The sequence below is a fragment of the Sinocyclocheilus rhinocerous genome, unplaced genomic scaffold (genome assembly GCF_001515625.1).
Source record: "Sinocyclocheilus rhinocerous isolate Xijiao unplaced genomic scaffold, SAMN03320098_v1.1 scaffold606, whole genome shotgun sequence".
Classification (NCBI taxonomy): Eukaryota; Metazoa; Chordata; class Actinopteri; order Cypriniformes; family Cyprinidae; genus Sinocyclocheilus; species Sinocyclocheilus rhinocerous.
In genome coordinates, this window is record NW_015661919.1 from 909,320 (window position 1) to 922,457 (window position 13,138).

Consider the following 13,138-nt stretch of genomic DNA (forward strand, 5'->3'; position numbering starts at 1 on the left):
TGTTTCGTTGTGAAAGCGAAATTACTTTGTTTGGCCTTCCAAAAGAGGACATGACTAGAAATCAGTGGTTAAGTTGTATTTACAACACTGTTCCAGAACAGTTCAACCCAAATATTCAGATGTGTGCAGCGCATTTTATGGAGGACTGTTTCCTGATCCTGGTAGAGTAGACTACAATGCCGGCTGTTCTGACTCACAGACTGTAAGTACGTTTTTTATATTTAAAGAATTTGCCACTGACGATTCAATCGCGAGTTTTTTTGGGCAGTGTAGAGTAGCGCTTGTTGTTTGGCATTTCTCCGATCACAAATGCAGACATGGTTTTATGTTACGCTCCGGCCGGACAGGGCATCACCATATGGTAAGGGGCGTAACATTTCTGTCACACTCTTGAGGCTTGAATAATTCACTCTTTGGCACGTAAAGGAGGACGTCTCAGATTAACTCCTCTCCTTTATGTTGCAGTCTATAATAGATAAAATAGCATTTGCAGCCTAGATGACAGATATTAACATGCAGGTCAGGAGTTTTACTGTAGTACCACTAATAGCCTGATGTTTGTTGCAGACAGAATGTATTAAAGAGACATGGAAACATTTGTTGTTCTATATTTTGGTCTCTTACTTTTAGTCAGTTTAGACATACTGCTGACAGAATTAAAAAATGTTTTATCCCCCCATTGAAAACAATATTTTCAGAGTTTATTTTGTAGGAAGGTTTATTATGGCATGACAAAAACAATGAATTATCATCTTCCTGTATACTTTCCACCTAAGCACACATTTTTTTTTCTTCCAGCAGGTGTTACAGTATTGTGTTTGTGAAGTGTTGTGGTTTTACGCAAAATATGATTGTGGCTTAATTTTTATTTGATAATATTTTTAAAGGCAAAAACTACATGTGAGTTTTTGTAAAGCTTCTCAGGCATTTTGTATCACTGGGCTGCTACTCTTAGAGCACAATAATAGAGAGCTGAATCTGACAGAGTTACACTCTTAATAGTGAATTCAGTGGATGTTTCTGATGTAATCGACTGAAACCGAGTGTCTGGTATATTTCCATGACTGCTCCATGTCCGGGCACCTTTATACAGTAAATATTCTGGTTCTCTATTAGGATACTGTCTGTACCAGTAGAGATAGACATAATTGCTGCCTGTATCATAAGTGCAGCTCAGTGTTACACGCTCTTCTTCTGTTCTGTAAATAGTAGTTTCCTTGTCTTTCGGTTGAATGCTGTCAGATAAAATACCTGCAAGAGAATTGGAGAGATTTCACAACAGGTCAGCTGGCTTGCCCAAAATTTCATAACATTTTAAAATTAAAATTAAAATAATAAAAACAGTTTCTTCAACAAATGTGATGTCGTTATAGTAATAGGGTAACATTAAAAAATGTTTGCATGGCCAAAACATTTTAATGTACATTATTTTTGAGTCTGCTCAGATTACATGTTTTATACCTGGAGTGGATATTAGAATCAGAAGAAAACATCTCTCCATCTCTCCAAGATTTACTAACTTCATGCTGTAGGCTTTATAAACTGAAGTTTAAAGGTAATTGTGTGATTGTAGTATCTTGTTGTGAAGTTGCAGTGTGGGTGTGGCTTATTTAGACCTCCTTCTTTGTTTTCCATTATTAAAAGCTGAGATGATTGTACCTTCAGTGTATGAATATCTTAAAAATTCTACCTCTTGTTCAATAAGTATCTCCCTCTACTAATTCAGTTTTATCAGCAAGTGCGACTGTGACTATGTTTATTATGTTAATATGAGGATCATTTAAAGCTAAACCAAGTAGAGCCTTTTTGGTAGAGTTTAAATATTCAATATTTGATAGTGAGGTTTGTGCTTGCAGCATGAAATTTGTCCTCTCTGAAATATTTTAATGTACACAGCACCCCCCAGTGGTGGTGTGACAAACATTTATGCTCCCATTGACAACATCTGAGTCTAACCAGGATGATACATTTGTGAATCTGAAAAATATAAAGGATGATAAATGTTGACTTTATTTATTGATATGTTTTCAAATATGACGAAACACCTAAGAACATAGTTATATAGTGATACTCCAGCAATGATCTCATTCAATAATGAGACTTTACTAAATCAAAACATAGAAATACTAACCAGCCAGAAAATGTATAGTTAAATATGAATTAGAATGTAACATTTATGATGTTTGTTGTTTTTGACATCTCATTTTTAGACTATAGAGTCAGTCAGGTTCTTGTATGGTGTGTAGAGTGTTTCCTGTGACTGTGGGCCTCAAAGCACAGTAGTAGAGAGCAGAGTCTGATACTGCAGCAGAGGAGATGATCAGATCCACACTGTTCTCTTCTTTTCTGTGACTGATGGATATTCCAGAAACTGGAGGATTAGCATGAGTAGTTGCTCCATAGTAATCCAGAATGAGGAACTGTGGTGGTGAACCTGCATATTGCCGATACCAGTGAAGACTATCAACAGAACCAGTGTAGTTACAAGAGAGTTTCACACTCTCAGTCTCAGTGGCAAATGCTTCATCACTGTATGGGGTGATGACATCTTTAGCTCTGTTACCTACAACAAAAGCTTATTTAAGCATGTTTAAAATGAGATATTGTTATGTAATGATACATGTAAGATTTTACCTTGAGTTAAAGTCAGCAGTATAAGTACACAAGTGAACATGATGGTAATTGCTGCTTGCATCAGTGATCTGTGATGCTGATTATCACTGAACTAATCTGTTTCACAAGCTGGTGTTAAGCTCCGCCTTTTGGCATAACCCTCTTATAAAGCACAGAAATTGACATATATGATGGATTGATACCTAAATCTGCTTGAATTTGTTATCTTTCAAAGTAATGCCATTTCTCAAATTTTCAGTTACTTAACAGAGGTATGATGTGTTTTTACACAGTTTTATTCAGTTTCCTATCATTGTGGGCGTCAGAGCACATACAGAGCAGAGTCTGTCAGTTTAGCAGTGAAGAAAATCTGACTCACATTGACAGGCAAAGTCAGCTAAATAAATGAGTTACTGAATCACTAGCATGAACAAAGCATTCACTTTTTCAAAGTAATAATTGCTTAATGAAACTTTTATGCTTAATTTCCTTCATCTATTAAGTTAAAGCAGGTGTTACCATATCCTTTTATTCACAGAGGTTTTGTGGCTCACGTAAAGTACAACTGTGGTTTGACTTTCACTTGATCAAATACGGTTCAAAGCAGTTATTTTATGTGTGAGTTTTTGTAAAGCCTCTGAGGCATTTTGTATCACTGGGATCCAACTGCTAGAGCACAGTAATAGAGTGTTGAATCTGACAGAGTTACACTGTCAATAGTGAGTTCAGTGGATGATTCAGATGTAATTGACTGAAACCGAGTGTCTGGTATATCCTCACTGTAGCTCCATGATCGAGCACCTTTACGCAGTAAATATTGAGGTTCTCTGTTTGGAAACTGTCCGTACCAGTAAAGCATAGCATAATTGCTGCTTGTATCATATGTGCAGCTCAGTGTCACAGACTCTCCTTCTCTCCTGATTATATCATCCTTGTCTTTTGGTTCAATGCGGTCTGCAAATGCACCTGCAAAAGAATTAATTATATTTCATAAAAGTTTAATCAAACTCCTTTATATCAATATATGATGTCAGCATTGTAGTTCAACATCTATGAATTAAATATTTTTATATCTATTTTAGTCTAGTGCTAATATTTAAAGTGCACTTTACCTGGTACTGTTATAAGAATCAGTAGAACACATCTCTCCATTGTGAGAAATGTACTAATAAACTAGGTCTATAAATATGCTTTAATGATTATAAGTTGAAGGTAAATGTATGAATGTAATGGAGAGTCATTTGTGCAGCTATAATGTCTGTAAATGTGGGTGTGGTTTCTGATATTTACTGTAGGCAACCTTCTGTTTTTCCACAGTAGGAACTGAGATAACTGTCAGTTAATATAATTTCTTATTTATCTTTTGCACGTGATCTGTTATATAGAGGTCAGAGTTGCTGTCTCTTTGTGCTTATAATATCTTTGATTATTCTGCCGTCTGTATATGTGTAAGGAAAAGTACCATTAGCATTTTGGAAGCTAAAAATCAGCAAGTTCTTCTTTGTGGACAAAAACACAAATATGATGTCAAAACTCCACGCTTAATAATCTCAAGTAAACAAAGTAATAGAAAAGACAAATAAATGGAATACTTAAATATAAGAGAACAAAACAAACCAGTTAAGCAGAGCAACATGTTGATTATAAGAATGAAGTTTTAGTTCAGAACAAGCTGTTCTTCAACTAAAATTTGCATTCTTTCCTTGTCAAACAGATGCAGTCTCAAGCAAACTCCAACCCTTAAAGTGGAAGTGAAGCAGTCAGTTAAGTTAACATTATTTAGTTAAGTGATTTCCACTTTGATAAAAAAAATATATAACAAACATGATTAATGTAACCATTTTAAAGAAAAAAGGATGTTTTGTTATAGCTTTTGGAGCAAGGGCGCCGCCATCTTGCAGTACCACCGCGTGTGACGTCACGGGGTTGGTTCGCTCCGATAGCCAGTGAAGTAATACAAACATTTCTTTACATTTGAACACACAAAGGTTATTTTAACACACAAATAGTTTGTTTTTCACCATAATTTGCATGAATATTCAACATCAAACTGTCTATATGCTAAGTTTTGATCGTGGTATCCCAAACATATTGTTTTCATAATGAGAGACCCAACGTGATGTAAACAAACAACACTTCATGCATGCAATATCATTCAGAATCAGAATCAGAATCAGAATGAGCTTTATTGCCAGGTATGTTTACACACATTTAAAACAGCATTAAAAACCATAGACTGAGCTACAGTATAGAGTAGAGTGAACATGAATAATACACAGGTGAAAAGTACTGTTGTAGAGCTGTTTAAATTAATGTTTGTTTCAGGTATCCTAATACATGAGTTAAAGCTTATGACACCCCTCAAGGGAGTCTTTAATAAGGACAATTCACCTCCACTTTATGTCTGGGAAAACAGATGCACTTGCACTTCAAATACAAATCTGTGTAACAACCATTTGGTTTGCAGGACTGACGTTAATTGGCAACTTAAGTCTTAACACATAATTGCATCATGTTTGCAGTCCTATTTGCAGATGATATGAAAGACGCCTCTGATTGTTATAGTAAGTGCTTGACAGTGATGCAATTTGTGATCTATCTTATTTTATTTACATTTTTACAGTTATTTTACAATGAAGTTTGTTTTCTGGTCACATGGCAAAGTATGTCACTTTGACAGAGGAGATCTCCAGATCCACATGGGATTTCTTGTCATTCAGTTTGCCAGAGAATCAAGGATCTTGATCCACAATTTCTGACCTTTGTGAAACTTTCCCAATAGAATGTAGAATGACTAAAAGATATTTAGAAGCTTGTCTGGGATATTGGCGATACTACTGTAGAGTATATGCTGAAGAGTAGTTACAAGACTAGAAGAAGTTTTATTTCCTCTTTCTGGACCGGATCTCATTTTGGACTGGAGTGATTGTCATTTGCAAGAGTGCCACATGCAAGAGTAAAAATCCATGCAAGATCCATTAGCGTAGACCTACTACTGATAGAATTAATGCAATAGTTCACCTAAAAATTTAAATGAGCTGAAAATGTACTCACCCTCAAGTCATTAAAGATATAGATGAATTACACAGCATTAAAACTGTATATTATGAACACGCAGCTTTTGGCCTCATATGACATTAATTGACAAACTGGAGTCGCATGGATTACTTGTGTATTATTGTGATGTTTTTATCAGCTGTTTGGACAAATTTTCATTCTTGAGTAAACTATTCCTTAAAAAAAAACGGAAACACATAGCTTACATAGTGATTTTAGCATGGAAAACTTTATTTTCAGATGCTCTCTTGTGGGAAGGTTTACTATGACAAAAACAATTATTGAAATTGTAATCTTTTACAGTTTCCTCCACTGTTCTTTTCTTCCAGCAGGTGTTACAATATTGTGTTTGTGAAAGAAGCGTTGTGGTTTGCACAAGATATAACTGTGGTTTAATTCTTATTTGATCTATTTTTTTAAAGGCAAAAACTATATATGAGTTTTTGTAAAGCTTTCAGGCATTTTGTGGTTGTTATAGTAAGTGCTTGACAGTGATTAAATTTGTGGTCTGTCTTAGTTATTGTACAGTGTAGTTTGTTATATGAACTGAAGTTTAAAGGTAAATGTATGACTGTAGCCTACTGTGAAGCCCTAGTGTGTGTGTGGTTTATTTAGACCACCTTCTCTGTCTTTCCTAAAAGCTGAGATGTTAAGTCCAGTTAAGAGTTAGAATTCACTTTTATAAAGTATATCTGTTTGGGTTTGAAACTTGAATCTTTGTGACTTTACGGATCTTCTTTATGCACGAATGGCTTTTAACACTCCAAAAACAAAGGAAAACAAGAAATCGCATCATATGACCCCTTTAAATATTAACATGCCATAACAGAATAGCAAACAAAAAATATTATAAACCTGACACATTGGGATAGAATATACTTACATGTTAAAGAACAGAGGTAAACAAAAAGCATCATTTTTCAGGATGAAGTTTTAGCTCATCTGCAGAACAGACTGTTACTGAAGTAAGATTCATTCATTGTCTAGCAGAGCATGTCTCAAGCTAGCACCTTCCCTTAAAGATACAGTCTTCATATTTAAAGAATATGCTTTAAGGGTGATGTTTAAGTGTTTTTTATTATATATGTATAAATTTAATTGATCTCCTTCTTCAAACAACACCTTAGTTTGGACCGTTGAGGTGACATTTGCAAAAGTGCCACTAAAAAAAACATTAATGTGTCCGGTAAAGTCAAATGAATGAGCTGTTTATAATTTATAAATCATCAGCATGAACACTGATGATCACAGCATGAACGGTCATAATAATTAAGTAAACTTTTATCCTTAATTTCATTTATCTCAGTTAAGTTTTGGCAGGTGTTACCATATCCTGTTATTCACAGAGACTTTGTGGCTTACATAAAGTACAGGTGTGGTTTGATTTTCAGTTGATCAAATACAGTTCAAAGCAATTATTTTGTGTGTGAGTTTTTGTAAAGCCTCTCAGGCATTTTGTATCACTGGGCTCCAACTCTTAGAGCACAGTAATAGAGAGCTGAATCTGACAGAGTTACACTGTCAATAGTGAGTTTAGTGGATGATTCAGATGTAATTGACTGAAACCGAGGGTCTGGTATATTCTGATAGCTGCTCAAAGATCGAGCACCTTTATACAGTAAATACTGAGGTTCTCTGTTTGGATATTGTCTGTACCAGTAAAGGAAAATATTGTTGCTGCTTGTATCATATGTGCAGCTCAGTGTCACAGACTCTCCTTCTCTCCTGATTATATTGTCCTTGTCTTTTGGTTCAATGCTGTCAGCAAATACACCTGCAAGAGAATTAATTATTCTTCATAAAAGTTGAATTTAACCCCTGTTCTGTCTGTTGTTACAGTAACAGTGCTATGCATTATAACATTTATTATGCTATGAAATATAGAATATCAGCCACCTAATTTAATTATTAATTAATCTAATTCAATTTAATAACACTATCAATTAAATAAATATGTACATAATTAACACTTTGAATCCTCAGTCTGTTCTAGTCTAGTGAAATGCACTTTACCTGGTACTGTTATAAGAATCAGTAGAACACATCTCTCCATGGTGAGAAATGTATTAAATAAACTAGGCTTATTAATATATACTTAATGATTTTAAGTTAAATGCATGAATGTAATGGAGAGTCATTTGTGCAGCTAATATGTCTATAAATGTGGGTGTGGTTTCTGATATTTAGACCACCTTCTGTCTTTCCCCTAGAAACTGTGTTGACTGTCAATTAATATGATTTTCTTTTGCTCTTTTGTACTTGATCTATTATATAAAGCTCAGAGTTACTTCACCCCCTAGTGGCAGATGACAAACATATACATGTATCATAGAACTGGTGCATTCAAAATGGAGACTAAAATGTGCAAAATTGCTCCAACTACTGTACAGTGGACAGGAATTTATGAAAACTTTTCAGGATTGATTTCCCAAATGTACACTATATTACATAGATTTTAAGAAGACTGTGAATGGAATCCATAATAGTTTGCATCAGAATAGTGTTATCTTCCATAACTAGCAATTCATCTTGTCAAATCATTTCATTTTTAACAATGATGAATGGATCTGTATTTTGAATACAAACTCAGAGTAATTCATAAACAAATTGCAATTTGAGAGCACAATTATATATTCTGAATATATGCCTTCATATGCCTGATGGATAGACATCACTGTAAATTTGCAATTTAATAGTGTTTCAGGTTTTTGTATGGTGTGTAGAGTGTTTCCCGTGACTGTGGGCTGCAGGGCACAGTAGTAGAGAGCAGAGTCTGATACTGCAGCAGAGGAGATGATCAGATCCACACTGTTCTCTTCTTTTCTGTGACTGATGGATATTCCAGAAACTGGAGGATTAGCATGAGTAGTTGTTCCATAGTAATCCAGAATGAGGAACTGTGGTGGTGAACCTGCATATTGCCGATACCAGTGAAGACTATCAACAGAACCAGTGTAGTTACAAGAGAGTTTCACACTCTCAGTCTCAGTGGCAAATGCTTCATCACTGTATGGGGTGATGACATCTTTAGCTCTGTTACCTACAAAAAAAAAAAAACTTATATAAGGATTGTTGAGCATATTTAAAATGAGAATATTGTAATGTAATGAGTAGCTACATGTAAGATTTTACCTTGAGTTAAAGACAGCAGTATAAGCACACAAGTGAACATGATGAACAGGCTGCTTGCTCGCCTCAGTCATCTGTGATGCTGATCACTGAATGAGTCTGTGTCCTACAGGCCTGTGTTAAGCTCCGCCTCTTAACATAATTCTTTTATAAATATCAGAAATGATTATACACAAAACCAGAAACACTTGTGGAATGATTTTTGTCATGTTTGGTTTAGCTAGATTGATTGATAAATGCTCTATACCTAAAGCTAAAACAATATAAGGTACATTAAAACTTATAGTTACAATAACATTTTATCTCTTGAAAGAGCAAAATTCACCAGCTAGGAATCAGTCGGACTACTTTTGAAATCAGAAACAAGTTTTTCCCGATTAAACAAAGAAAAGAAGAAGAAGAAAAGAAAAAAAAAACGTTTAAGTTAATCATTAAAAGCTCCTATCTTACCAGCCCACCAGATGGCAATCTAATCTCATTGAAGGAATACTAACTGTTACTATTGTCACTTATTTTTTCTTAATTAGGTTAAATTAGGATTTTGGAGTTAGGTAACATATATAGCTTACAAATCATAGAGCTTTTTTTTTTTACAGTTATTACCTAACCCCAGTATGTGTTGATTTAGTAGTCTTGTGGAATGGTTGCTTTTCAACACAAGCAGTCTCAGCTTTAAAACCCATCCGCACATACAAAATCCAAGCAACCAAACAAAATTGGGACTGTACATCAGAAACATTAGGTTGCATTTTATTTTTATGTATTTATTTTATTTCCCATATTTCTGCTGATTGACTGTGGTGCAGTTGATTGTGGTATGCTTTACCCTCTGTGTACGAAAGGTTTTTGTACAATGTAGTTTGTTTTCCTGTCACTGTGGGCTCCAGGGCACAGTAGTACAGAGCAGAGTCTGTCACTTTAGCAGAGGAGATCTCCAGATACGTGTGGGTTTTCTCTTTTTTCAGTTTTCCAGAGAATCGAGGATCTAGTTCCACAACTTTAGACTTCTGTAAAACTTTTCCAGTAGCATGTAGAGTGACTAAAAGAAATTCAGGAGCCAATCGGGGATATTGACGATACCAATATAGACTCGCTGTGTGTGTTTTTGTAAAGCGCTTTACAAAAACACTGGGCTCCTACTTTTAGAGCACAGTAATAGAGAGCTGAATCTGATAGATTCACATTTTTAATGGTGAGTGAAGTGGATGTAGGCGATGTAGTTATCTTAAAGTGTCTGTCAGATACATTCCCTTCAACAGACGAGCGAGAACTTTTAAACAACAAATACTGAGGTTCTCTATTAGGATACTGTCTATACCAGTAAAGCAAAACATTATTTTTGCTTATATATGTGCAGCTCAGTGTGACAGACTCTCCATCTCTCCTGGTTTTATTTGTACCCTCTTCTTTTGGCACAATGCTGTCAGCAAATACACCTACAAAAATGAATTTAGCTTTAGAATGATAATAGAATGATCAAAATTACAATGAAAGTTCCAGGCTTCAATGCTACATGACACTTCAGAAATTATTATGCTGATTTGGTGCTCAAGAAACAGCAGTTATTTGACATAGAAGTCTATTGTAACATTATAAATGTCCTTACTGTCACTTTTGATCTTTGATAAATTAATTATTATCTCTTTCAAAAAAAAAAAAAAAAAAAATCTTTTGAACGGTAGTGTGTGTATATAAATGACACTTAAAAAAGTACCTGTCATGAGAATCAGCAGTCGACATCTGTCCATGTTAATATTCCGAGTAATTTATTTTGTTTTAAGCCAAATCATGTTTGCAGGAATAAGAGACACTGCAATGACGCACTTTAGGGAATTCATATATTTCATGTGAATGAAGAAGAAGATACAATTCACTGACACTGCAGTTTGAATGAATGTAGAAGTGGGTGTGGTTAGTGACATCACACACTAATCACACATACACAGGTTGTTTTTCATGCTAATGACATTTTTAATTATCACCAGGGTTGGGGAGTAACTAGTTACATGTAACGGAATTACGTAATTTAATTACAAAATAAAAGTTATTGTAATCAGTTACAGTTACTGAAAAAAAATGTGTAATTAAATTACAGTTACTTACGAAAATGTTAAGGATTACAAAGGGGGTTACATCTGCTTTTTTCACACACACTCCCACATACAGATTTAATTGAGTTCTTCCATAAATTGCAGTGACTGCTCTAAAATATGAAACACCAACGTTTCAGGAGTTTAGAACATGCTTATTCGATAACTCTTTTATTTCCTATATGGGTTTATGTATAGCTATGCTTCATTTTTTAAAGATTAACTGTTTTTTTCCAAGGCATTGTTAGATTCCAGTGTTTACTGTCATAGCTATGTAAAGATTTGATTCCAAAAACAGTATCATAGCATAGCTGATCAAATATTTCATGATATGATTTTAAATATGTAGTTGGGGGTTTGGTGCCTTGCTCAAGGGTCTCACCTCAGTCGTGGTATTGAAGGTGGAAGAGAGTGTTGGTATTCACTCCAAACTCAAAATGGCTTGATAATTGAGACTGTTTAGGATTTTGGGGGATTAAAAAAAAAGGAGTGAATGGATTTTTATCATTGTAGGGTGGTTGTGTCCACACACTGCTAAGATACATTTATATGCAAACACCATGTAAAAGTGAATTTTGCATCCTATGTCTACTTTAAAACTGAAATATAATCTTAATTCAAGTGATGAAGGATTTCGAAAGTGTGACAGTAATCAGTGTTGAGTACTACTGTAAGGTTTACCGTGCCTGGTTTACATGTTTGAAAATGATAAACAGTTGAAAACATTAGAAATTTAGAAAAGTAATCAAAAAGTAATCAAATGTAATCAGTTACATTATTTTAATAAAGTAATTGAAAAGTTACACTACTTATTACATTTTAAGTAGGGCAACTTGTAATCTGTAACCTATTACATTTCCAAAGTAACCTTCCCAACACTGATTATCACCTAACCCTTTCTGCAATGTTACATTTTTCATTAAGACATTTAGTATGCTAATTCATGTTCCAAGTCCAAAGCAATAATTTAGGAAATCCCAGACATTCAGCTGGTCATCAAAAACAGTACTAACCTAGATGGTGTTATCATTGCCAGGCTATAGCTAAACAGTGATGTTGTGTTGAAAGCTTTTTTGTTCTACGTTACTATGTTTCCTGTTACAGTGGGCCTCAGAGCACAGTAGTACAGAGCAGAGTCTGATACAGCAGAAGAGGAGATCTCCAGAATCACTTGCTCTTTTCTGTGATTGATGGTTATTCCTGGAACGGGTGGATTAGCTGGAGTTGCTACCCCTGAATATTCCAGTATGAGGAACTGTGGTGGTGAACCTGCATATTGCTGATACCAGTGAACACCACGAGCAGAACCGCTGTAGTTCAAGAGTTACAGGAGAGTGTCACATTGTCACCCTCAAGAGCAAATTCTCTGTTACTTCTTGGAGTGATGACTTCTGAGGCTCTGGAACCGGCAAATCAAAGTGGCGTTAATTGTAAGACACAATCTTGTGAAAACATAACATTAATATATATTTTTTAAATATATTTATTTATAGTATATAAGTAATATATTATATAGTATATTTAAAAATTATTTAAAAAGAGCACAAATACATTTTACATGATGTATTTCAGTGTACTTCCTAACCTTCTGTTAATGACATCAGTATGATAATACAGATGAACATGTTTACTCAACAAATTGCCAGGAACAGGCTAAACAAAGAGCAGTTGCTTCACACAGAGCCTGATTGTTACTTATCTGTGCACTAGTGTCTGTGTTAAACGCCTCCTCTTGCCATTATATACATGACAGCTACAGTATGCAGGTTTACTTCATCTATAGAGGATAACAGACAGATAACTACTTTTATAAAAATATAGAGAACTACTATATTTTTTATTTGTTTTCTTGTTTGTTTGTTTTAAAAAAAAAAATTTAGTTAAAAAAAAAAAACATTAATTTTGTATTCTGAATGATTTCTGAATTTTAAATAACATTTAGAAAAACAAATGCTGAGTGATAGCTTCACATGCCCCCTATATAACCTTTCATAATCTCCCAAATGCACGTGTTGCCACACTCTATAATTTCTAGAGCTGTGGTTTACAAAAACAATATAAATTGTGGTTTGATGCAATTTGATCAAAGACTGTTTAAAGCATGTTGTGTATTTGAGTTTTTGTAAATTGTCTCAGGCATTTTGTATCACTGGGTTGCTCGAAGAGCACAGTAATAGAGTACTGAATCTGACAGAGCTGCTTTCTCAATAATGAGTTCAGTGGACGGTATATTCTCACTGCTCTGTGGT

General features: G+C 34.6%; 4 gene segments (V, D, J or C); all 4 read right to left on the reverse strand.

Annotated features, from left to right (window-relative positions):
• Window positions 1-2,219: 2,219 nt before the first annotated feature.
• Window positions 2,220-2,674, reverse strand: LOC107726905 (T-cell receptor alpha chain V region RL-5-like). The segment is given in 2 exon segments: window positions 2,220-2,563; window positions 2,635-2,674. Coding segments are annotated over 2 exon segments (384 nt in total).
• A 591-nt stretch (window positions 2,675-3,265) lies between these two features.
• Window positions 3,266-3,765, reverse strand: LOC107726906 (T-cell receptor alpha chain V region RL-5-like). The segment is given in 2 exon segments: window positions 3,266-3,579; window positions 3,726-3,765. Coding segments are annotated over 2 exon segments (354 nt in total).
• A 3,365-nt stretch (window positions 3,766-7,130) lies between these two features.
• LOC107726907 (T-cell receptor alpha chain V region RL-5-like) lies at window positions 7,131-7,753 on the reverse strand. The segment is given in 2 exon segments: window positions 7,131-7,444; window positions 7,684-7,753. Coding segments are annotated over 2 exon segments (354 nt in total).
• Window positions 7,754-7,954: 201 nt separating this feature from the next.
• On the reverse strand, window positions 7,955-8,842 carry LOC107726908 (T-cell receptor alpha chain V region CTL-F3-like). The segment is given in 3 exon segments: window positions 7,955-7,966; window positions 8,409-8,710; window positions 8,803-8,842. Coding segments are annotated over 3 exon segments (354 nt in total).
• Between the last annotated feature and the right edge of the window lie 4,296 nt (window positions 8,843-13,138).